We start from the raw sequence: 26,877 nt of genomic DNA, 5'->3' as shown, positions 1-26,877 counted from the left end.
GAAGTGGACGGCCAAACACACCCCCATTCACATCAACGGCACTGTTGTGGAGCAGGTCAGGAGCTTTAAGTTCCTTGGTGTCCACATCACCAACAAACTGTCATGGTCCTAACACACCAAGACAGTCATGAAGAGGGCATGACAAGGCCTATTCCCCCTCAAGAGACTGAAAAGAACTGAGGTCCCCAGATCCTCAAAAAGTTCTACAGTTGCACCATCGAGAGCATCCTGACTGGTTGCTTCACTGCCTGGTATGACAAATGCTCGGCATCAAACCATAAGACACTACAGAGGGTAGTGCGTGTGGCCCAGTACATCACTGGGGCCAAGCTTCCTGCCATCCAGGACCTCTATACGAGGCGGTGTCAGGGGAAGGCCCAAAAAATTGTCAATGACTCCCGCCACCCAAGTCCTAGACTGTTCTCTGCTACCATACGGCAAGTGGTACCGGAGCACCAAGTCTAGGTCCAAAAGGCTCCTTAACAGCTCCTACCCTCAAGCCATAAGACTGCTGAACAATTAATCAAATGGCTAACCGGAATATTTGCATTGACGTCCCCCCCTTTAATTTGTACACTGCTGCTACTCAATGTTTATTATTGATGCATAGTCAGTTTAGCTCTACCTACCTGAACATATAACTTAAATTACCTTGACTAACCTATACCCCCGCACATTGACTCGGCACCGGTACCCACAGTATATAACCTTGTATTTTTATTGTGTACGTTTTTTACTTTCATTTATTTACTAAATATTTCCTTATCTCTTATTTTGTTGTTGGTTAAGGGCTTGTAAGTAAGCATCTCACAGTACGGTCTACACCTGTTGTATTTTGCACATGTGACAAATACAAATTGATTTGTGCACAACACATCAGCTGTCTGTGACCAGGTGAGAAAACTTTTCCAAGCCAAACCTTCATAACATAATCGGTAACCACTACACACAGCTTACATTGTTGTCACCATATTAACGTCATAGTCAACATACCTATTAGAACTAATGCATTAGTAAAAACACTATAATCATGCTGTACAGTGTACAGTCAGCAGCAAACACTTTAGCAGTTACACCGGAGGGCCCCTGGTGGCAATAAATTTATAAAACCAAAAGCTTACCTTGGCTTGGAAGAGTTCCAGTGTTGGATAGCCATAGCCAGCTAGCTAAACATAGCATCCTTCTCTTTTTGAGCCGGGTATTTGAGTAGGCTAAACTAGCTTTTTTCATAAAGACTACTGACATGTAAGGTGTGCGTTACCGGTGGCAGGGAAGTCAGACTCAGGAGAGAAGAACTTGGTAATAGCCGGAGCAGATAAATCGCAAAACCAACGGCATAAAAATAACAAGATATGGGTAGATATGGGGGGAACAGAGGGTTAAATACACAACAAGTGATTGAGGGAATTGAAACAAGGTGTGAGAAAAAACAAGACAAAACACATGGAAAATGAAAAGTGGATCGATGATGGCTAGAAGACCGGAGCACCGCCCGAACAAGGAGAGGACCCGACTTCGGAAGAAGTCGTGACAGTACCCCCCCTTGACGCGTGGCTCCAGCAGCGCGCCGACGCCTGCCTCGGGGACGACCCGGAGGGCAAGGCGCAGGGCGATCCGGACGGAGACGGTGGAACTCCCGCAGCATTGAAGAGTCCAACACATCCTCACCAAGCACCTCTCCTCTGGACCGTAACCCTCCCACTCCACGAGGTACTGAAGGCCCCTCGCCCGATGCCTCGAATCCAGGATATAGCGAACGGAATACGTCGGGGCCCCCTCAATGTCCAGAGGGGGCGGAGGAACCTCCCGCACCTCAGACTCCTGGAGCGGGCCAACCACCACCGGCTTGAGAAGAGACACATGGAACGAGGGGTTAATACGGTAATCAGGGGGAAGCTGTAACCTTTAACAAACCTTGTTCACTCTCCTCAGGACTTTAAATAGCCTCACAAACCGCGGACCCAGCAACCGGCAGGGCAGGCGGAGGGGCAGGTTCCGGGTCGAGAGCCAGACCCAGTCCCCCAGTGCAAACACCGGGGCCTCACTGCGGTGACGGTCTGCGCTGGCTTTCTGGTGCAGCATGGCCCGCTGGAGGTAAACATCGGTGGCGTCCCATGTCCCCTCCACGTGCCTGAACCAGTCGTCCACCGCAAGAGCCTCGATCTGACTCTGATGCCAAGGCGCCAGAACTGGCTGGTACCCCAGTACGCACTGGAAGGGGGAGAGGTTAGTGGAGGAGTGGCGGAGTGAGAGCCTTTAGAGCCTTGACGACAGCCAACAGTTCCCGGTCCTCCACCTCATAGTTTCGCTCCGTCGGGCTGGGCTGAGAGAGCACGGCTCCTATCCCAGCCTCGGACGCGTCCACCTCCACTATGAACGCCAAGGAGGGATCCGGAATGGCCAGCACGGGGTAAACAGAGCCCTCAGGTGACCAAAAGCCCTGTCCGCCTCAGCCGACCACTGCAAACGTACCGGGCCCCCCTTCAGCAGTGAGGTAATGGGAGCCGCTACCTGACCAAAACCCCGGATAAACCTCCGGTAGTAATTGGCAAACCCTAGGAACCGCTGCACTTCCTTTACCATGGTGGGAGTCGGCCAATTATGCACGGCTGAAATGCAGTCACTCTCCATCTCCACCCCCGAGGTGGAAATGCGGTACCCTATTAAGGAGACGGACTGTTGGAAGAACAGGCATTTCTCAGCCTTGACGTACAGGTCATGCTCCAACAGTCGACCAAGCACCTTGCTCACCAGGGACACATGCTCGGCGCGTGTAGTGGAGTATATCAGAATATCATCAATATACACCACTACACCCTGCCCGTGCAGGTCCCTGAAAATCTCGTCTACAAAGGCTTGGAAGACTGATGGAGCATTCATCAACCCGTACGGCATGACGAGGTACTCATAATGCCCTGAGGTCATACTGAATGCCGTCTTCCACTTGTCTCCCTCCCGGATACGCACCAGGTTGTAAGCACTCCTGAGATCTAGTTTGGTGAAGAAGTGCACCCAGTGCATTGACTCAATCGCCGTGGCGATAAGAGGTAGCGGGTAACTGTACCTCACCGTGATCTGATTCAGGCCTCGGTAGTCAATACACGGGCGCAGACCTCCCTCCTTAGTACTTGGTGGCAAAACCCTTGTTGGCAATCACAGAGGTCAGACGTTTCTTGTAGTTGGCCACCAGGTTTGCACACATCTCAGGAGGGATTTTGTCACACTCCTCTTTGCAGATCTTCTCCAAGTCATTCAAGTTTCGAGGCTGACGTTTGGCAACTCGAACCTTCAGCTCCCTCCACAGATTTTCTATGGGATTAAGGTCTGGAGACTGGCTAGGCCACTCCAGGACCTTAATGTGCTTCTTCTTGAGCCACTCCTTTCTTGCCTTGGCTGTGTGTTTTGGGTCATTGTCATGCTGTCTGTGTCCTGTCCCCTTAGCAGAAAAACACCCCCATAGCATAATGTTTCCACCTCCATGTTTGACGGTGTAGATGGTGTCCTTGGGGTCATAGGCAGCATTCCTCCTCCTCCAAACACGGCGAGTTGAGTTGATGCCAAAGAGCTCCATTTTGGTCTCATCTGACCACAACACTTTCACCCAGTTGTCCTCTGAATCATTCAGATGTTCATTGGCAAACTTCAGATGGGCATGTATATGTATTCTTGAGCAGGGGGACCTTGCGGGCGCTGCAGGATTTCAGTCCTTCACGGCATAGTGTGTTACCAACTGTTTTCTTGGTGACTATGGTCCCAGCTGCCTTGACATCATTGACAAGATCCTCCCGTGTAGTTCTGGGCTGATTCCTCACCGTTCTCATGATCATTGCAACTCCACGAGGTGACATCTTGCATGGAGCCCCAGGCCGAGGGAGATTGACAGTTCGTTTGTGTTTCTTCCATTTGTGAATAATCGCACCAACTGTTGTCACCTTCTCACCAAGCTGCTTGGCGATGGTCTTGTAGCCCATTCCAACCTTGTGTAGGTCTACAATCTTGTCTCTGACATCCTTGGAGAGCTCTTTGGTCTTGGCCATGGCGGAGAGTTTGAAATCTGATTGATTGATTGCTTCTGTGGACAGTTGTCTTTTATACAGGTAACAAACTGAGATTAGGAGCACTCCCTTTAAGAGTGTGCTCCTAATCTCAGCTCGTTACCTGTATAAAAGACACCTGGGAGCCAGAAATCTTTCTGATTGAGAGGGGGTCAAATACTTATTTCCCTCATTAAAATGCAAATCAATTTATAACATTTTTGACATGCGTTTTTCTGGATTTTTGTTTTGTTTTTCTGTCTCTCACTGTTCAAATAAACCTACCATTAAAATTGTAGACTGATCATTTCTTTGTCAGTGGGCAAACGTACAAAATCAGCAGGGGATCAAATAATTTTTTCCGTCACTGTATACAGTATCTTTGACCACTATAAGTGGTGGATTCTTCAGTGATTGGTGATTAGCTGGTGAGTTCAGTGTAATACTAAGGTGAGAATCTCGTCATGCAAACGTCTCCTCTCCTCTTGTTTTCACCCTCCGCACTGTATGACACCACAGATGGTCAAATCAGAGCCTGTGGGGCTATATCATAACAGCGCCTCATGTTTGCGCTCCATTGAAATCCCAGGGATGCCGACATTTTCAAAACAAGAGCGTATTCCTTTTAAAGGATGAGGATGATAATATCACATGCAGTCAAATGCCCCTCTCCGTCTAAATGTCAAAGCAAAAAACTCCTTCAGCAGAAGATAATGTAAGCATTCCCACAGACAGAGAGCAACAACCAGAAACAAGCAGACAGAGCTTTAGGGCGAGTCTTGTATAAGCCCCAAGGTGCGTAAGCATCGCACCAGAAGCTTAAACCCAGTGTCAATGACGCCTTTTGCGGTCGTGAAAAAAAGAACCACTGTGCAGGAGGCGAATTGGTGCCGATTAATCTAATTCTGTTAAAACCATTATTGACTTTTCGCTCTTCCTTAATCCCTTTTCACACCTGCAAGTGATTAGCACCAAATTCAAAGAATAACATGGGACTGGTGTTGACACAAAACCATCTCAATGATCTCCAATAGACAGCATGACTTGTTCCTGGGGATAAGCCTGTCTGTTTGGGTTCTCCTTGAAGAGGTGAGATCTAGCCACGACACTGACGAAAACACAACGCATTACTTCTAAGGAAAACTGTGAAAAAAGTTTGAAAGAAACACCAGGAAGTCATTTCTCTGTTTATTGTCTTTCATAAGGCTGTGTTGCAGTAAACTTTCTTCCCCCCCCTTTATCATTTGACTTTCAGCTCTCTCGGCCTATAAAAGGAAAACTATGCCAACGCTCCCTCTCCTCTTAGGGACAACACGTGCTACAGTGCACATAGTCATGTGGCTGGAAAAGATCACACGCTCCACTTGCAGAAGAAAACTATTTATCTCAAATATACAAACATACATCTAACATACAGAAACAAGCATGTTGTTTAGGTAAACTGTAGGGTGAATGGAGACTCAAATAGAGCAACAAATAAGGGTACCTCCATCCTCTGCCTCCAATATGCCTTGTAGGTATTTGAAGGAGCCGGATTGTTTGGGTGCAGAGACTGGCTCCTCTGGGTCCTGCAGCATCTTGTACACGTCTGACTCTGTGGTGACTTCGAAACTATGACCGTTTCCATTACGGCCCATAGGAGAACGCATCGGAGGCTCAGGGCTGAAAGAGACGAAGACAAACAAATATAGTTGTTTTCAGTTTGAATTCAGTGTGACCAACAGCTTCTGTGACTGAAATGTCTCCACTAACTGTTGCACTGTTCATCGATTTAATTTGTGAATGCTGTGACTTATTTTGGGGGTAAAATAAATGCAGTTTAAAGAAGGAAAAAGGGATACCTAGTCAGTTGTACAACTGAATGCATTCAACTGAAATCTAGAGTACAACACATGAAAACATGATACAACTCTTATTTCCAATGTGGTCCTCACATTGACATATTCACATTGACATGGTGTATCTACCAGAATATCTTGAAATTACTGTAAAGGTCCTTTTTTCCATTGAAGTAAACTATGCTGCAGGTTCATCCATTCCACCTTGGTATTCCTAGTCCAAACAGGAGATAGACCCCATTTGATGTTCACAGTCTTTCCACAAAACCCACCAGAGAGAATCCTCAAGCTCCATTAGGCCAATAGTGCATAACATTTAGCACTGCTCTGTGAATATCAGCACGGCTGATCTATATTTTCTGATCCTGTCAAGATACAGTGCACTTGGTTTTCCTCCACTCCGGAGGGACCCTACAAGGTAAACTTCACTGTGAGGCCCTGGGAGGGGGAAACGTGTGCAGTCAGCACAAACAGCAGGGCCCAGAGGACATCTCTGGGCGCTGTAGGTTGTAGCCTAGGAGAACACACACATTTATCACACATCCGAGAGGCCATGCGATAACAAATGGATTTTCCACTCCACATGCCTTACCTGTGAGGGGAACTCAGGCTCAGGCCGCCCATTTGTTTTGGCAAGACCCTGTCTCTGTCTCCGTTGCTGCCGTTGTTGTGTGCGTACAGGCTGGTTGGGCTGTTGTACTGCGCATTGTTGGACTGCTTGGTGGTGCCGTTGTTGAGGTGCGGCAGCTCGGGAGTGTAGGCGGGTTTTCGGCTGTAACCGCTGCTATTGTTCCCCCTGCTGTAGCTGCTGCTGTAACCACTGGTGTAACCACTGGTCATTGGTCCAGTGCTAATGGGTCGGAAATTCTAGAGAAGGAAAGAGCAGAGGAGTCATTAAGAAAAGTATGGTTATTCCCAATGCACTTCTATGTCGTTGTCATAGTCTATACATGGCAACATTAAGGTGACTGTTTGCACAGAGGCAAAAACATTTGGCATGGACCTGCGTCAACTATCCAACGACGTAACCAAATATTAACTGCAGATACAGACTTCCACGAACTACACTGATAATCGACAGTATATTGCGTGTGACATGCGTGTTCATCTATCCAGCCAAGCCACAGATAAGGATCGGTTGCAATATTTTGTTTACGTCATCACTTTCCTAATGGCTGGTTTTAGTGGTATGACTGTCATCCAAAATAAAGTGACTTAAAGGATGTTGTGGGCTGCATACAATCTAGATCCTCTGTAAATATGTAATCTAAACTGGAGTGACTTGTTTAACAATTGTGCAATAAGAGTACTGGAGACAAAGTTGTCATTCCTCACAGCTAGCCTGTTGATTAACCTGTGTGTTCACATTGGGTGGTGGGTTAGTTTGAGTGGTTGGCCCCAGGAAGCGGAGGTTCACAGGCTCTCCAGGCAGGCAGGCAGGAGATGTGGCCTGGTCTTTGTTCCCTGGCCCAGACCACCCATGCCTGGGCCATCTCTAATCACCACTCTGCTTGGCCCTCGATCCCACACCCCACATCCCTACCCCAAGCTGTGTCGCCAACCCTGGGCTTGGTCCATACCTCCAAGCCGCCTCCCCTCTCGGCAACAACAGTAAAAGAGAGGCAGAGCAAACATTTGAGTGTATTGTATTACCAAGTGTTCCTGCAGCGACAGTAAACTTGGCCTTTTTATGACGTGTGGATGGATTCCAGCGCCTCCTTCAAATAGTTACAATAGAAGCCACAGAGCCCCGAGATCACCAAGAGGAAGAGTGAGAGGACTGCTGAAAGGCTTGGCAAACACTTTGGCTATACCATACCCTAATGAGAGTGAGTGCAGATTACATCAGTGATGATTTACTGTATCAAGCACGGCAAATGAACACAAAAGTTTTGATGTTGCCTATTTACAGTAGAGTGGTTGTTTTCACATAAACAGATGGAGCTAGGGAGAGGTAGAGAGAAAAGCCGGCTTCAAATCCTTGGCACAAGGGCCGGCGCCAAAACGAATCAGTTGGACGGCTATTTGATTTCCATAGGGGGGCATGTTTTTTTCACTGGACTTCCTATGTGTGCATGTGCTCGCTTGTGCACACATTTTTTAAATACCATAGGCAGGGTTTCAAGTTTGGGAAAGCTTACAACTTATACTACAATTTCTACCGATCTGCGTGCCAATTATGGTTTTCACATGTGCATTTTCATTTCAATAACAACTTTTACATTTTTCTAAATCCTTGTCAAGTGGTTAATCATAAAAATCTGAATTAAAATGATAAAAATTTAAAAGTAAAACTTAAACTAATGTGAGAGCACCAGCCTCTGCCATATGGACACATTGATAAACCATGATCCATTGGCGGCTAAAGAAATGGAACTGTATTCTGGGCCCTATATTCAGGGCCCTATATTCAGGGCCCTCTATTTATGACTTTTCGACTGGACATACGTATATGATCATCAGATCATGATATTTTGGTCTTTCACACCGAGGCTTGGTGATTATCGAGGCCAGGAAAGTGTTGGAAAGATTTTTCAAATACTGTAAGGAACTATTATCATACACACTGGATGTAAAAAAAACTGACTTTGTTGACTTACTGTGCGAAGCTCAGCTTATTAGTTGTGGAAGTAGTGAGTTAAAGCTTAGCTTACAATTTCGGGGCCCCGCAAATCTATCTTCTCACAAACACACCTGTAGCGTCCGAACAGTCTACAAAGTTTTATGGACACTCTATTGAAATATGAGACTCTTATGAACACGATGGCGTTCTCCGTTTTGTTCTAGGATGCCCACAAGCCTCACAAGACTTGTCTAAAGCCGGTACAGCCTCTTCTGCTAACTTCTGCCTGTAGCGTCCAATGGTTTGGGCTACAAAGTATTATGACCATTCTATTGAAGGTTGAGACTCTTACGAACACAATGTCATTCTCTGTTTTGCTCTAGGACACCCAGAAGCCTCAGGAGCCCCAAAAATTACTATCTGTTGTTCCAAGCGTTTCTGTTGGACTGACGATGTATGTTATAGAGCTTACTGTCTCACGTGGGAAAACGTCACACCTCGGCGTTATTGTGCTGCTGTGCTGTTTGTTGTGACTTGGCTACCTGCCTAATTTAGTTTTTTACTGTTTAATCAAAACTCTTCATTTAACACATTTACCAATGTCTTAGTTTTTTCCACGCTCAACTTTTTTCATTCAACTTTTTCACCCCGGACACTTTAGTACCTGGATACCAACAGCCGAGCGAGGCTACCAAGAGCTCAACTCATACAACGATCTCTATAGAACTACTATAGAACTAAGTCCTTACTTCCAGCGTGTGAGTGTGACTCCAATTGTTGGCCAGTACATACTGTAACTGTATGTTTTGTATCCCCCAAGACTACATTCACTCCCGACACAGCTCTGAGAGGCTATACCAAATGCTAACATGCAGCCGGCCGGTGTGTAGCAAGGAACAGCCGGCGAACTGTTGTCACGGTGAAAGGTCCGATGGATAACTTAATTTGTGAAAAATGTATTGATCTTGATGCAGCTAAAGAAATAATTATTACTCTTCATGAAGAAGAAAAAACATTTGACCAAGCACCTGGAAGGGAATAAGGATTCCATGAGATTATCGGCATCTTGTCCACTACTGCACTCCTCCACTAGCTTGAACCAGAAAATGGCTGCTCATTGTTTGACTCTAGGTGAGCATAAATGGATGCGTGTCGGAACCAGAAAGAAGAAGAAGAATCATTCTTGGCGCGCCTGCCTTCTTCCCCCGTGTCCGGACTTAAGACTTTCAAATCGCTTTGAGCCCCTGTACCAGCTGTCTTCTGCCAGGGACTTGGGTGTTCGTAATCAGCTTCGAGACACGGCAGAGGCCAGATCATTCTGGCTATTGTGATAGGGAGTTCGATAGTGAGGCATATACCTGTACGTTTGTGTTTTCCTGGGACAAAAGTTCATGATATCAACAGGTTGCTTCCCGAGGCTATGCGTCAGTCACCGGGGGCTGATACTGTCATGGTTCATGTGGGGTCGAATTACATTATGAGGAGCAGCTCATAATCATATGCCTATGAACCAGAGTTATACTGTTAGCACGGAGGTGGTGTGCCATAGCAGGAAGTCCACTGTGTGCAGCTCACCCTGCACTAACATAAATAACCTGTGCATGTCTACCTCTGCTAAGCCTCCCAGTAAAGCAAGAAAAGCGAGTAAGAATCCCGGAAAAGTGTTACAAATTGCCCACGTTAACATATGTAGCTTATGAAACCAGTTCATGAAATCAATAATTTGCTAGTAACAGATGACATTCATATTCTGACAATCTCTGAAACTCACTTAGATAATACCTTTGATGATACAGTGGTAGCAATACATGGTTATGAGATCTACAGAAAATACAGAAATGCTGAAGGTGGAGGTGTGGCTGTTTATATTCAGAACCATATTCCTGTAAAGCTTAGAGAGGATCTAATGTTAAATACCGTTGAAGGAAAATGGCTACAGGTTAATCTGCCTCACCTAAAGCCCATTCTGGTGGGATGCTGCTATAGACCACCAAGTGCTGACAGTCAGTATCTGGATAATATATGTGAAATGCTTGTATGTGATATCAATAGAGAGGTATATTTTCTGGGTGACTTAAATATTGACTGGCTTTCATCAGGCTGCACACTCAAGAGAAAGCTTCAAACTTTAACTGGTGCCTGCAACCTGGTTCAGGTTTTCAATCAACCTACCAGGGTAGTTACAAACAGCACAGCAATGAAATCATCAACATGTATTGATCACATCTTTACTAATTCTGCAGAAATTTGATTGAAAACAGTATCCAAATCCATCGGATATATTGATCACAGTATAGTAGCATAGGAAAACCAAAGATCCAAAAGCTGGGCCTAATATAGTGTATAAGAGGTCATACAATAAGTTTTGTAGCATTTCCTATGTTGATGTAAATATATATATTTTTAACCTTTATTTAACTAGACAAGTCAGTTAAGATCAAATTCTTATTTACAATGACAGCCTAGGGACAGTGTGTTAACTGCCTTGTTCAGGGGCAGAACGACATATTTTTACCTTGTCAGCTCGGGGATTCGATCCAGCAACCTGTTGGTTACTGGCCCAGTGCTCTAACCACCAGGCTACCTGCCATGGTGTGTAATGAGGAGCAACCAGACTCTGCACTTGACACATTTATGAAATTGCTTATCCCAGTTGCTAATAAGCATGCACCCATTAAGAAAATGATTGTATAAACTGTTAAATCCCCATGGATTGATGAGGAATTGAAAAACTGTATGGTTGAGAGGAATGAGGCAAAAGAAATGGCAAATAGGTCTGGCTGTGCAACCGATTGGCAAACGTACTGCAAATTGAGAAATCATGTGACTAAACTGAATAAAAAGAAGAAGAAACTACACTATGAAACAAAGAATGATAGTAAAAAGCTTTGTAGCACCTTTAATTACATTTTTAGGAAAAAAAGGCAAACTCAGCTCCATCATTCATTGAATCAGATGGCTCATTCATCACAAAACCCACTGATATTGCCAACTACTTTAATGATTTTTTCAAACTTAGGCATGACATGCCAGCAACAAATGCTGACACTACACATCCAAGTATATCTGACCAAATTATGAAAGACAAGCATCGTAATTTTGAATTCCGTAAATTAAGTGTGGAAGCGGTGAAAAAAGTATTGTTTTTTATAAACAATGACAAGCCACTGGGGTCTGACGACTTGGATGGAAAGTTACTGACAGAGGATGATATTGCCACTCCTATTTGCCATATCACCAATTTAAGCCTACTAGAAAGTGTGTGCCCTCAAGCCAGGAGGGAAGCAAAAGTTATTACTATCCCTACCTAAGGATAGTAAAGCCCCCTTTACTGGCTCAAATAACTGACCAATCAACCTGTTACCAACCCTTTGTAAATTTTTGTAAAAAGTTTGACCAGATACAATGCTATTTTACAGTAAACAAATTGACAACAGACTTTCAGCACGCTTATAGGGAAGGACATTCAACAAGCACTTACACAAATGACTGATAATTGGCTGAGAGAAATTGATGATACAAAGATTGTGGGGACTGTTTTGTTAAACTTCAGCGAGGCTTTAGACATTATCGATAGTCTGTTCTTGGAAAAACATACGTGTTATGGCTTTACACCCACTACTATATTGTGGATAAAGAGTTGCCTGTATAACAGAACACAGAGGTTGTTCTTTAATGTTAATGGAAGCATCTTCAACAAAATCCAGGTAGAATCAGGAATTCCCCAGGGCAGCTGTCTAGGCCCCTTACTTTTTTTCAATATTTACTAACGACATGCCACTGACTTTGAGTAAAGCCAATGTGTCTATGTATGCGGATGACTCAACACCATACACATCAGCTACCATAGCAACTGAAATGACTGCAACACTTAAGAGCTGAAGTTAGTTTCAGAATGGGTGGCAAGGAATAAGTTAGTCCTAAATATTTAAACTAAAAGCATTGTATTTGGGACAAATCATTCTCTAAACCCTAAACCTCAACTAAATCTTGCAATGAATAATGTGGTAATTGAGCAAGTTGAGGAGACTAATCTGCTTGGAGTGGTCCAAACATATTGATACAACAGTAGCTAAGATGGGGAGAAGTCTGTCCATAATAAAGCACTGCTCTGCATTCTTAACAGCACTATCAACAAGGCAGGTCCTACAGGCCCTAGTTTTGTCGTACCTGGAATACTGTTCAGCCATTTGGTCAGGTACCACAAAGAGGGACTAGGAAATTGCAATTGGCACAGAGCGGGGCAACATGGATGGCCCTTGGATGTACACAGAGAGCTAACATTAATAATATTCATGTCAATCTCTCCTGGCTCAAAGTGGAGGAGAGATTGACTTCATCACTACTTGTATTTGTGAGAGGTATTGACACTGCATCGCAGTGCTAGAGGCGTCACTACAGACCCGGGTTCAATCCAGGGCTGTGTCGCAGCTGGCTGTGACCGGGAGACCCACGAGGCAATGCACAATTGGCCCAGCGTCGTCTGGGTTAGGAGAAGGTTTGGCTAGCCTGGATGTGCTTGTCCCATCACGCTCTAGCAACTCCTTGTGGCAGGCTGGGAGCATGCACACTGACTTTGATTGCCAGTTGTACGTTTCCTCTGACACATTGGTGCGGTTGGCTTTCGGGTTAAGCAAGCATTGTTTCAAGAAGCAGTGCAGCTTGGTACGGTTGGTACGGTTGTGTTTTGGAGGACGCACGGCTCTCGACCTTAACCTTTCCCGAGTCAGTACGGGAGTTTCAGCGATGGGACAAGACTAACTACCAACTGGAGAGAAAAATGGGTATAAACATAGGCACAGACACACGCGTACACATGGATTTTGTGTTGTGGATATGTGGTAGTAGAGTAGGGGCCTGAGGGCACATATTTAACATGTTGTGAAATCTGTTGTGAATTTATTGTAATGTTTTAAAAAAAAATTATAACTGCCTTAATTTTGCTGGACTCCATGAAGAGTAGCTGCTGCCTTGGCAGCTAATGGGGATCTCTAATAAATAAATAAATACAAATTCTATTGGCTAATAGCAGCAAAGCCAAATTCAATGTTTTTTATAGGTTAAGCGGTCTTAAAATTCCAAATCAAATAGCTAAATGATCCTTGTTATGACCATCTTAAAACAATTCCATATGTTAATTTAGAACCCCCCCTCCTCCCCATCCCCTCTCCCCTGACTTAGACAGGGCTTAGACTCTAGAGGGTTAAGACAATCAGAACTCAGACATCCCCAAATGGGCACCTTCCTACATTTGTGCACAGGGCAGGTAGGCTACTTCTATGTGTGCTCAGGCGCACACGCTCCTTCAATATTATCAGGACAGAGAAACCAGAGACATGCTCATTGCTCACATGGAGCACTCCAAACAAAAGACAATGAAAAAATTGACAAAACTCGTAAATGATGGTTATGAAATAAACCAAAACGTGTTTCTCACAAGTGTAGCAGGTTGTGAACTCTGCAAACAACGTTTCCATTCCAAGAATGAGAATGTAAATGACTGTAGCCCAATTAACAGAAATATATGCAACCAAATTACGGAGATTAACGGTACACTTCATAGGCCTACTGGTGACATATGTAATGGGGAATTGATCAAAATAAACAGTCAAAGGGCAAACAATTCACACAACATAACAATGAATGGACAAGAATAGGTGGGAGACAACTGAGCGCATTCTGGAGAGCTGAGTGCATGAAATCTGGAGAGCTGCGGCATATCTTCGCCAAAATTATACTCAAGACACATTATCTTCACACATATTTTAGATGCTTTTCACTGACAGTCGCAAATAATCAGCTAGGTCTATTGCCACACGGGCTTCATAGGCCTATGCGTTTGTGAAACTATCCACAGCAAAAAAAAATTAAAGAAGCTAATGATTCTCTGTGGCTATGTCATGCTGTCTGCCAAGTATTTTTGATGATTTTATTTAAACAATTAATTCTAATTATATAATTTTATCAAAACAGGAATTCACTTTAGGGGAAGCCATGATCTGAACAGTGCTCTGTGCACATGTCAACTTTCCTTCCCAATTCGCAAGTGGCTGCCCTGAAACCAGAGATCTATATATAATGACGAGATTCTCATGTCTCTGCCCTAACAATGGGAGTCGTTGTCCCAAAGGCGGGAAGGCAGGCGGGCAAGCTTAGGTCTGCATATAAAGCCCATAGAAATGCATTGGGCTTATTCTGGATAGATTTTAGTGAGAGTGAGCCCTCCCGCTTCCTCTCTTCCTCTCTGCTGAAATGATCTCACTGAAGAAAGCATCCGAGCGAGCAAAACATCGCCCCTCTGTTTTACTACTGTATATGTAGCCCATGTATCTGATGCGGTCTGGCTAAAGAGTACGACATGCCATACTATTTTTGTCCAATCATCATCACATACATGGTCTACACATACTGAGACGGAGGGGCGCTGTTCAATTCGCTCGGATGCTTGATCTGAGATTGATGCGTCTTTCTGTCCATATTTCTGATCCATATTTCAAATATTTACTTGGAAGGATGGGCCCCCTAAAGTTCCCCCATAAAGCCAGCCCTGCTTGGCACACATTTGTTGCGTGTTTCTGTCTCAGTTGAACGCTGAGACTACTTTAGATGGCACACTTTTCCATAATATGCACTGTTGGCATCGTGTCTGCAGCAAATAGATACAGTATTTGCTCTCAGTGAATGGCAGATTTATAAGGCAGTACATCTGGTGAATAGCTTTTAAAAGTGCCAGTTTGGTAACATTCAGGACCTGTAAGTGCTTTCAAGTTGCTCTTAGGTATGTATGGAGGCTACCATTATTTTCATTAAATAAATCACAGAAAGCAGACTGTCCCATTAAACTGATTTATCGTACCTATGCCGGTCTGAAGTGGTGATTTTAAAACAGCACACATAAAATATATTTAATGGAAACTGTAGCGACTGGTGACACTCCTTCCACATAGAGTTCCTTCCACATAGAGTGTGTGCTTTGTTAAATCATATCTAATCACCAGATAAATCACTTAGTAACCTTATCTTGTTTTTCAAACTAACGCAATCAAACCTACAGTTCCAAAATGGGAAAGACTGCTGAAGAAGAAAATATATTTTTGTCAGAAGATAATCTTTGAAATACTCTCACATTCTTTGAGCCTTGACTACGACTAATAAATAAAGACTTGGAGAAAGCAGTATTTATGAGAAGCAGTTCTGTCTGCTCGTAAATTTAGACCGTCATTAGATTTCACTGACCTTTACAATGGTGGCCAAGCATGGCCCTTGGTTCTGGGTCACTGGCTGCTGAGCCTGTGTGCCTAGCCAGGGGGGGGAGGAGCTCTGTTGGAGTTATGCCTTTAGACTGGGGCCCGTTTAGACAGAACCACAGGACTCCTGGGGAAATCAGCCTGACTTAAAGCTACTCGTATTAATAAGCGCTGAGAAAGGAAGGGGAGGGCGAAGGAGATTTACTGCTGCTACCTCAGTCGACAGACTGCAGAATTTGGTCAGGGAGAGGTAGAGGAGACCAGGAGGAGGAGAAGGAGGAGGGGGAGAGGTGGAGGAGAGCAGGAGGAGGAGGAGGAGGAGGAGGAGGAGGAGGAGGAGGAGGAAGAGGAGCCTAATTGAAACCATATGTTTGCTTCTGACTGGGCCCTCAGCTCCCCTCTCTCTCTCCGATTCAACTCCCCCTCCCCCTCTCACAGTAATCCCCAGACCTGGGCAATTAAACTTTCACATGGCGCTCTGCACCGCTAACCAAACAAACCAGCTCGTTATTGTCCCTGTTCCTATCCCAGAGTGCAGGGCTAAGAGAAGCCCGGGGACGGTGGGTCCAGGGCTGGCTGGAGGCAAGCAGACAGACAAGGGGCTAGCTAGCTCTCTGCTCTCCACGGCCCCATCCGCTCCACAGCGTGCTGACAGAGAGAGAGAGACCTCTCTGGGCCAACCCAAATACAGATTGACATTTCTGGGGATTACCGTCTGATTAGTACTACTTCACCCAGGACTAGAAACAAACAACAAAATAAGTTGGGTCACAAGTTTATGATCTGAAGTCCTGGATGAATGTGGTGCAGTGAATTTGAACTCTCAATGGCACTGTGTTGATTGGATATATTTTTTTTACAGAGAACAAGGTTTTAATTGAACTGCTAAACATATTTGACAGAGGTAGGGTATGACCTCTATGGAACAGCGCATAAAATCACTATAGAAAATAACCTATAAGCACGTCACAATTAGACTCTATTGGCAGGGTTCTGTAATGTTATTTATAAGGCAGACGATCTTATGTGACAGGTATACTGGAAGACCAGCGGACTTGTTCCATTCATAAAATAGATTCTGTATCAAACGGATTCTATGAAGTGAAACTAGTTCCAAGCAATGAAAGAATTACAGTCTTAAGTCATGTATGGACCCTCGCTGTCAGCTCTCATAAATTCCAGTAAGGATAATCCTCTCCCTCTTGCCAGCTTGGCAGTACGGCTTGAGAATGGAACCTTAGTGACGTGAGTTCCAGCGTTTCCGCATTCTAAAGCGCCATACTTTCCAAGGCCACCGCTAAAGACACAACGGTGATTTTATTTAGCTTGAAGGAAATATGCAGAATAGCATACAGTGGCTAGCTGTGGCCACCTGTAGACCTACTTCAACATACTGTAGACCACAGGCCTATTCTCCCTTATTTATTCTAATAATAATTTCAAAATGAGTCATTATCTTCTTTGGTAATCTTACAATATTCTTGTCTGTTGATGAGTAAAATAAGTTTATGGAAACAACCAATATCTTCCTCCTGTTTTTCACCTCTTTCCAGTATGAGGATGCCACAAATAGCTTTAGTTTCGTAACTGTTCAGGTTTAGATCCAAAAATGTATCATTCAACTGTATGAGAATCTCCCATCTTCCGCTTGTTCAAGGAAACATCTCACCACTTCCTTGTGTCACGTCCTGCTAGCTAGAACTCCCATATGCTGGTAGGGAGTTTACATGTGGTGTCTAATGTGTCTGGAGCACCATCAGCATTGTTAGATGCCGGTAATCTCTTTCAAGTTAAATTACATTATACAAGCCTGGAGGAGGAAACAACCATGGTTATTTATTTCAAAATCGAATCAGAATCAAATCTATGTTTATTGGTTGCGTACACAGTTTAGCAAATGTTATAGCAGGTGCAGTGAAATGCTTATGTTACTAGCTCCTAAACTCGGTAAAATGTGAAACAAGTACACAAATAATCAAAATAAATAAATCAAGTGTCGTAACGATCCCAATTAAAACCCCAAATAGCACTGTAACAGTAATCCAAATGTAATCTACGTATATACACCAGATTAATTTACACAAGAATGATATGTACAGAAGTAGATATATTAGAGCCATTTAGAGAATACAGTATATAAATACAGTGTGAAACGGGAAGTGTCCAGTGGTTTAATGTCTCTACAATACGGGACAGCCGCGTTGGCTGTGTGTGACTGTGTGAGTGATGTGTGTGAGTGTATGTGCATGTGTTTGTGAGTATGAGGTATGTGTGTGTGCTAGTTTGTGTGTGTGTGTTTTGTGTGAATGAGTGTGCATCACCTAGTGATGGCTGTTCAACAGTTTGATGGCCTGGAGATAGAAGCTGTTTTTTAGTCTCTCTGTCTTAGCTCTGATGCACCTGTATTGTCTCCGTCTGCCAGGCGGTAGCTGAGTGAACAGTCCGTGGCTAGGGAGACTGAGGTATTTAATGATCTTCTTGCCCTTCCTTTGACACGAGTGCTGGAGGGCAGGCAGCGGGCCCCCGGAGCTGCGTTGGCCGCACCATTCTCTGGATAGCCATGCAGTTGAGGGTGGTGCAGTTGCCGTACCAGGTGGTGATGCAGCCCAACAGTATGCTCTCAATTGTGCATCTGTAGAAATTTGTGAGGCTCTTTAGGGGCCATGCCGAATTTTTTCCTCCTCCTGAGGTTGTATAGGCGCTGTTGCGCCTTCTTCACCACGGTCTTGGTGTGATGAGACCATTTCAGGTCCTCATTTGGCCTAACTCAAGGGACCAACCAACCAACTGTTTCCCTTTCATGTTAACAAGCCTCCACCTAAAGCAAATTAAGCAAATGCAGCTAATGGTACTTACTCACTTTGCCGTTTTTAGCTCTCAACGTTAAGTCTATTAAAAAGGAGCCCGTCTTTTAGTAGAGAGTAGAGTGGATACAAGGTTTCCAAACCTCCCTCTGTAATTTATCCAGGAGGTAGAGCAGTATTCTCCGATTATACACACACAGGAGGTACTGCTAGCATGCCTGTCTCCGTTTATATACAGAGTTTGAGTTGATAGTTCCCCTTCGCTCAGACTTCAGCTTGTGTCGAGATGGTGAAATACAATGTTCCCAATCCCCAGGACCCCTCTCAGGGAATCTGCCTGTCTCATTGGATTGCCTGAAGGCTGTAATGCGTTGGTCTTTCACCTCCTTTATCACTAGGAAGATTTATATGTTATGACTACCATGCTTACAAGAGCAGTATATCAACCATGTACTCCAAGACCATTAGGAATATTTAGAATAAGGATCAGTGGCTTTGACTTAATAGATGTCACACGTGTTAAAGCAATAAAATGTCTATGCGGCTTTCTGAAGGCAAAAAAAGACTATGTAAACTCAGGCGCAGCTACATGGAAAAAACATTCACCATATTCACCTCAGGGATAAAATTCACTTGTTCTGTATTGAACCTTCCACCATTCATATAGCTGTTTCATTCAAATGTCCACCAGCCTGTCTACTGAAGCGGAACTCAATACATCTGTCTGCTGTGTATAGTGTCAACATTCAGTTGATGAAGTGATGAAATTATTTCAGGCCTTTGTGTGACCATTCAGCCCAGTTTACAGGGATCGCTACACTGAAGAGACTGGGACATGGGAAAGCGCCCCAACATGACAACCAACGGCAACAATAAAAGATGAATGGTCACTTCTCAGAAGTCCCAGCCACAATACGCTCATTGTCTGCTTGTTTTGGTTACGCTTTGCTTCACTCTCAGTTCAGTATCGGAAAACGCTGCAAAGTTCACCGGCAACGCATCGGCTTGCATCTGGATAATTTATTTCGGGATCGAAATGTTCTGGATCGACGCGTACGACAGCGTGTTCCAGTTTCCGCCAATATCCAGCGCCATTGAAGAGGAGTGGGACAACGTTCCACAATCAACAGCCTGATCAACTCTATGCGAAGGAGATGTGTCGCGCTACATGAGGCAAATAGTGGTAACACCAGATACTGACTTGTGATCCATCCATCTACCTTTTTAAGGTATCTGTGACCAACAGATCAATATCTGTATTCCCAGTCATGTGAAATCCACAGATTAGGGCCTAATGAATTTGGTTCAGTGTATATAATCGTATCTATGGCTCTTATTTGCATGTAAACAAGTGCAGCTCATACCTGTGGTGACTCAGACTCCAATGTGGCCATGTATGGACTTGTCTTGCCATCTTCAATAACATTTGGAGACCAGACGTTGTTTCCTGACCTGAAAGACAATACCCAGGAAAGAGAGGCTAGGGTTAGATAAACAAGGACTCTGTATCTCTAAAATACTAAGGGGCTTTTAAAGTCGTCATATCTGCTGCTATCAATTTGTGTTCACAGGTTATTTGCTCACAGCAGTCACTAAGAATATGCTATTAAATTCTGTTATTACTGGATATGATTATGCTAGAGGGGAATGAAAATGGACTAAACTCATGACACAGACACCATAATACAGTTAAGTAAGGGAAAAAAAGATGATGACTTGAACTTTCGTATTAAATATCACTAACCACTGCTAAATATTACCGGGATATGGTCCGGGGATGAAATATTTCACTGTGTTCCAAAATAAGCTTCACTTCTTCATTTTACACAGTATCAAGTGTCAGGTTTCTTCTCAGCATGTGTTTTTGTTTAGCAGGCGTAACACTGGCAGCTGAGTATGATCACATTCCAATACATTTTAGTGATAAAGTCATCTCTACTGCACATCAACAGGAAAACTATCGCATGAACTCACAACCCTTGGCAAAACTTTCTCATGATTCCTTTTTTATTCACTTCAGTACAATATAACAGTCTGTGAATACAAACTGTAGGACTGAACCAAGCCTAGACAGTCAAAAATATTATCTGTGCACACCAATCTTTGCCTTGCAAAACATCCTGTGGCGTACTGCATTAGCATCAAATAGCCTCCACGATATGCAACTTTTCAGGGAAGTTAGGAACCAATATACACAGGCAGTTAGGAAGGCAAAGGCTAGTTTTATCAAACAGAAATTTGCATCCTATAGCACTAACTCCAAAACGTTCTGGGACACTGAAGTCCATGGAGAATAAGAGCACCTCCTCCCAGCTGCCCACTGCTCTGAGGCTAGGAAACACTGTCACCACCGATAAATCCACGATAATTGAGAATTTCGATAAGCATTTTTCTACAGCTGGCCATGATTTCCACCTGGCTACCCCTACCCCGGTCAACTACCCTGCACACCTCACTGCAACTTGCCCAAGCCTCCCCCATTTCTCCTTAACCCAAATCCAGATAGCGGATGTTCTGAAAGTGCTGCAAAATCTGGACCCCTACAAATCAGCCGGGCTAGACAATCTGGACCCTCTCTTTCTAAAATTATCCACAGAAACTGTTGCAACCCCAATTATTAGCATGTTCAACCTCTCGTTCATATTGTCTGAGATCCCCAAAGATTGGAAAGCTGCCGTGGTCATTTCCCTCTTCAAAGGGGGAGACACTCTTGACCCAAACTGCAACAGACCTATCTATCCTACCCTGCCTTTCTAAGGTCTTCGAAAGCCAAGTTAACAAACAAATCACCGACCATTTCAAATCCCACCGTACCTTCTCTGCTATGCAATCTGGTTTCCGAGCTGGTCATGGGTGGACCTCAGCCACGCTCAAGGTCCTAAACGATATGATAACCGCCATCGATAAGAGATAATACTGTGCAGCTGTATTCATTGACCTGGCCAAGGCTTTTGACTCTGTCAATCACCACATTCTTATTGGCAGACTCAACATCCTTGGTTTCTCAAATGACTGCCTCGCCTGGTTCACCAACTACTTCTCTGACAGAGTTCAGTGTGTCAAATCGGAGGGCCTGTTGTCCGGACCTCTGGCAGTCTATGGGGGTGCCACAGGGTTCAATCCTCGGGCCGACGGTTTTCTCTGTATACATCAATGATGTCGCTCTTGCTGCTGGTGATTCTCTGATCCACCTCTATGCAGACGACACCATTCTGTATACTTCTGGCCCTTCCTTGGACACTGTGTTAACTAACCTGCAGATGAGCTTCAATGCCATACAACTCTCCTTCCGTGGCCTCCAACTGCTTTTAAATGCAAGTAAAGCTAAATGCATGCTCTTCAACCGATCGCTGCCCGCACCTGCCCGCCCACCTAGCATCACTACGCTGGATGGTTCTGACTTAGAATTTGTGGACAACTACAAATACCTAGGTGTCTGGTTAGACTGTAAACTCTCCCTCCAAACTCATATTAAGCATCTCCAATCCAAACTTAAATCTAGAATCGGCTTCCTATTTCGCAACAATGCATCTTTCACTCATGCTGCCAAACATACCCTCGTAAAACTGACTATCCTGGCGATCCTTGACTTCGGTGATGTCATTTACAAAATTGCCTCCAACACTCTACTCAGCAAATTGGATGCAGTCCATCACAGTGCCATCCGTTTTGTCACCAAAGCCCCATATACTACCCACCACTGCTACCTGTATGCTCTCGTTGGCTGGCCCTTCCTTCATATCAGTCGCCAAACCCACTGGCTCCAGGTCATCTTTAAGTCGTTGCTAGGTAAAGCCCCGGCTTATCACCCTAGCAGCACCCACCCGCAGCACGCGCTCCAGCAGGTATATTTCACTGGTCACCCCCAAAGCCAATTCCTCCTTCAGCCGCATTTCCTTCCAGTTCTCTGCTGCCAATGACTGGAATGAACTGCAAAAATCACTGAAGCTGGAGACTCATATCTCCCTTACTAGCTTTAAGCACCAGCTGTCAGAGCAGCTCACAGATCACTGCACCTGTACATAGCCAATCTGTAAATAGCCCATCGAACTACATAATCACCATATTATTTATTTTATTTATTTTGCTCCTTTGCACCACAGTACCGCTACTTGCACACTCATCTTCTGCACATCTATCACCCCAGTGTTTAATTTGCCATACTGTAATAATTTCGCCACTTTGGCCTATTTATTGCCTCACCCCCCTTATCCTACCTCATTTGCACACACTGTATATAGACTTTCTCTATTGTATTATTGACTGTATGTTTGTTTATTCCATGTGTAACTCTGTTGTTTGTGTCACACTGCTTTGCTTTATATTGGCCAGGTCGCAGTTGTAAATGAATACTTGTTCTCAACTAGCCTACCTGATAAATAAAGGTGAAATAAAAAAATAAAACAATTTATAGACAGTGATGGCTGTACGCCGGTCTTCGTCAAGCATGAAACTTGACTATAGATACTCGAGAGCTTGGGACTATAAGGTTCTATCTGCAAAACAATAATTCTAAGATGAGACAGTTGGCTTTAAAGTTCCAAAATCCTCATTGCTTTGAATGATGTCAGCTATTTTTATCTTGCATTCTTTTTAACATAAATTGGGGGATTTAGAGTACTACGGTGCCTTCAGAAAGAATTCATACCCCCGAATTCCACATTTTGTGTTACAGCCTGATTTCTAAAGTGAAAAAATATATGGTTCACATCCATCTACACACAATACCCCATAATGACAAAGTTAAAACATGTTTGACATTTTTGCTAATTTATTGAAAATGAAGAATCTCATATACATAATTATTCACACCTGAGTCATCTTTGGCAGTGATTACAGCAGTGAATCTTTCTGGTTAAGTTACAGAGATTTCCACACCAGGATTGTACAATATTTATAAAAATTCAAGCTCTGTCAAGTTAGTTGATTATTGCTAGACAGCCATTCAAGTCTTGCCATAGATTAAGCTGATTTAAGTCAAAACTATAAATAGGCCACTCAGGAACATTTCATGTCATCTTGGTAACCAACGGCAGTGTATATTTGGCCTTGTGTTTAAGGTTATTGTCCAGCTGATAAGTGAATTCATCTCCCAGTGTCTGTTGGAAAGCAGACTGAACCCGGTTTTCCTCTGATTTTGCCTGTGCTTAGCTCTATTACATGTCTTTTTATCCTAAAAATCTCCATAGTCCTTGCTGATGACAAGCATACCCATAACATGAAAATATGAAGAGTGGTACTCCGTGATGTGTTGGCCCCAAACATAACGCTCTGTATTCAGGACATAGTGAATTTATTTGCTACATTTTTTGCAGTTTTACCTTATTGTAAAACAGGGCGTATGTTTTGGAATATTTATGTACAGGGTTCCTTTCACTGTCATTTAGGCTAGTATTGTGGAGTAACTACAATGTTGAACCATCCTCAGTCCTTTCACAGCCATTAAACTCTGTAACTGTTTAAGTCACCATTGGCCTCATGGTGAAATCCCTGAGTGGTTTCCTTCCTTTCCGGCAACTGTGTTAGGAAGGACGCTTGTATCTTTGTAGTGACTGGGTGTATTGAGACACCATCCAAAGTTTGATTAATAACTTCACTATGCTCAAAGGGATATTCAATGTCTGCTTTTTACCAATAGGTATCCTTGTTTGTGAGACATTGGAAATCCTCCCTGGTCTTTGTGTTTGAAATTCACTTAGACTGAGGGTTAAACACTATAATTCACACTGAGTGAGTCCCTGCAACTTATAATTGTAATGAATACTCAGGGAGAAAAAGGTGTAGATTCACATGCAGGTGTTTATGTTTCCAGGTGAGTAACTAACACGTGAAATCAATGAACAAAAATGAAAGACAGGGCTACGTTCAAGAACAAAGAAACAGAACACAAGGTTAACTAAGAAAATAAATGCAGTACCCCCCCTCCCCAAGGGAGGCTCCTGACGACCCAACGGCACCGGAGCAGAGGCGGCCGCCTCCCTCGGGGGCGAGGTCCAGCAGGCTGGTTCGACAAGGCCGTGGACTGACCCGACGTTCTACATTGAGGCGGATGTGGGTCTGTTCGGGGGTCGACCCCGAGGAGCGGGATGATCCGGATGGTTACGGTGGAATGCCCGAATCATCTCTGGGTCGAGGATGTCCTGGTTGGGGACTTAGGACTGGTCTTCAGGCACATAACCTTCCCAGTCCACTAGATAGTGGATGTGACCTCTCAGGCGTTTGGAATCAAGGATGGCCTGAATGGCGTAGGCAGGTTCCCCTCCGACGTCCAACGGTGGGGGCGCACTGCAGGATGGACTGTAGGTGACAAGGATTTAACAGAGACACATGGAAGGACAAGGAGATTTTATACTGACGGGGGTAACTGGAGGTAGTACATGACAGGGTTGATGCGATGGGTTATCTTGAAGGGATCAATGAAGCGAGGACAGAACTTTTTGCAGGGGAGGCGGAGCCAGATGTCTCTGGTAGAGAGCCACACATGCTCTCCGGGGTGAAAAAGTGGTGTCGGTCTGCGGCAAAGCGTTTCTGGGTATTAGAGGCTTCCTACAGATGCATACCAACTCACTACGCCGAAACCAGTCATCGACAGCTGGGACAGTGCCAGGCTCCGCCTCCCAGGGAAACATGGGGGGGGGTTGGAAACCAAGTACACACTGAAAACGGAGTAAGGCGGAGTGATGAATGCATGAGTGAGTTCTGAGTGTATGCGTCCCAGGCCATATACCGACTCCAGTCGTGTGGCGAGGCAGAACATTGTTGGCGGAGGTACTTCTCCATTTCTTGGTTCAGGCGTTCCGTCTGCCCGTTGGTCTGGGGATGGTACCCGGAGGAGAGGCTGAGGACGACCCCCCCAGTCAGTCACAGAAGGCTCACCACACCTGGGAGACAAACTAGGGCCTGCGGTCAGAGACGATGTCTTCCGGAATGCCATACAGACGGAACACCTGCTGGAACATACTCAGCTAATTCCATGGCGTTAGGTAAATGAGGAGGAACCACACACATTTTTGAAAAACGGTCTACTATGACAAGGATGGTGGTGTTACCAGAGGATTCAGGAAGGTCTGTGATGAAGTCAACTGCTATGAGGGACCAGGGTCTGTGAGGGATTGGCAAAGGTTGAAGCTTACCAGAAGGGAGATGACGAGGGCTTTGGTTTGGGCGCAGACTGGACAGGAGTACGTAATCCCTTACGTTGGATGCCAGTGAGGACCACCAGAACTTACGAGCTAGAAGTTCGGTGGTTCATGTAATGCCTGGAAGTCCTGACCCCAAAGACATGTGACACAAATGCATCAGTTGGGGGTCTAACAGCTGCTTGTACATAGCTCTTCCTAGCTGGTGTCTCAGGAGGAGCCAGGTCTGACGTTAGGGCTTCTTGTATGGCAGAGTGAATCTCTCACTGTACCGGTCCCATAATGCAAGAGGAAGGAAGAATGGGTGTAGGGTCCGAGTTACTAGTCGGAAGGTCAAACTGGCGGGATAGCGCATCAGCTTTTACGTTTTTCTTTCCAGGGATGTAAGTAACATGAAAATGGAAGCGTGTGAAGAGCCCAGCGAGCTTGTCTGGAGTTTATCCTCTTGGCCCCTCTGATATATTCTAGAGTACAATGATCTGTTAGGATGAGGAAGGGATGTTGTGCACCCTCCAGCGGCGCCACTCCTTGAGGAACAAGCTTGATGGCGAGGAGTTCTGTCGTAATTCCTCTCAGAGGAGGATAACTTCCTGGAGAAGAAGGCACAGGGATGTGATTTGAGGTGTTCCCACCCGCTGAGAGATTATGGCTCCTACTCCAGAGGCATCCACCTTCAGGGTGAAAGGAAGGGTTGGATCAGGTTGGCGAAGGACAGGAGCTGAGGTGAAGAGGCGTTTCAAGTTGCTGAAGGGTCCGGGGTCTTTTGGCTGCTAAGGTCAGTGAGGGGAGCAGCAGTAGAACTGAAGTTCAGAATGAACCGGCAATAGTAGTTGGAGAACCCAATGAAACGTTGGAGTTCCTTAACGGTGGAGGGTTTTGGCCAGTTACTGACGGCGGTGACTTTGTGCTCATCCATGCTGACCCCTCCAGGTGTCAGTACGAAACCGAGGAAGGTTACCGAGGTTACATGGAAGGTGCTCTTTTCAGTATTCAAAGGTTATTGTCAATGAGCCGTTGAAGAAACTTTTGCACATGCTGCATGTGTTCCTTCTGGGAGTGGGAGTAAGTCAGGATGTTGTTGATCATATACTGGAAAACCTTGGTCATAAAGGATTGGAAGACAGCGGCCGTAGGGCATGACCAGGTATTTGTAGTGCCCTTGTGCGGTGATGAAGGCCGTCTTCCATTCGTCGCCTTTACGTATACAGACAAGGTTATATGCCCTTCGCAGGTCGAGTTTTGTATAGATGTT

At 44.7% G+C, this 26,877-nt stretch overlaps 1 protein-coding gene across 3 annotated transcripts in view; it reads right to left on the bottom strand.

Annotated features, from left to right (window-relative positions):
• Positions 1-26,877, bottom strand: part of LOC115148546 (PDZ and LIM domain protein 4) — a 71,456-nt gene that overhangs the window by 6,244 nt on the left and 38,335 nt on the right. For all 3 annotated transcript variants that reach the window (XM_029690518.1, XM_029690520.1, XM_029690519.1), the window contains exons 3-5: positions 19,851-19,938; positions 6,465-6,739; positions 5,521-5,696 (exon numbers count right to left, since the gene is read on the bottom strand). In XM_029690518.1, the coding sequence (XP_029546378.1) occupies positions 5,521-5,696; positions 6,465-6,739; positions 19,851-19,938 (539 nt within the window). The remainder of the gene's footprint in view (positions 1-5,520; positions 5,697-6,464; positions 6,740-19,850; positions 19,939-26,877) is intronic.

This window comes from Salmo trutta, chromosome 15 (assembly GCF_901001165.1).
Source record: "Salmo trutta chromosome 15, fSalTru1.1, whole genome shotgun sequence".
Taxonomy (NCBI): Eukaryota; Metazoa; Chordata; class Actinopteri; order Salmoniformes; family Salmonidae; genus Salmo; species Salmo trutta.
The sequence above is the reverse complement of the archived record's forward strand: the minus strand, read 5'-3'. Positions and strand labels throughout refer to the sequence as shown.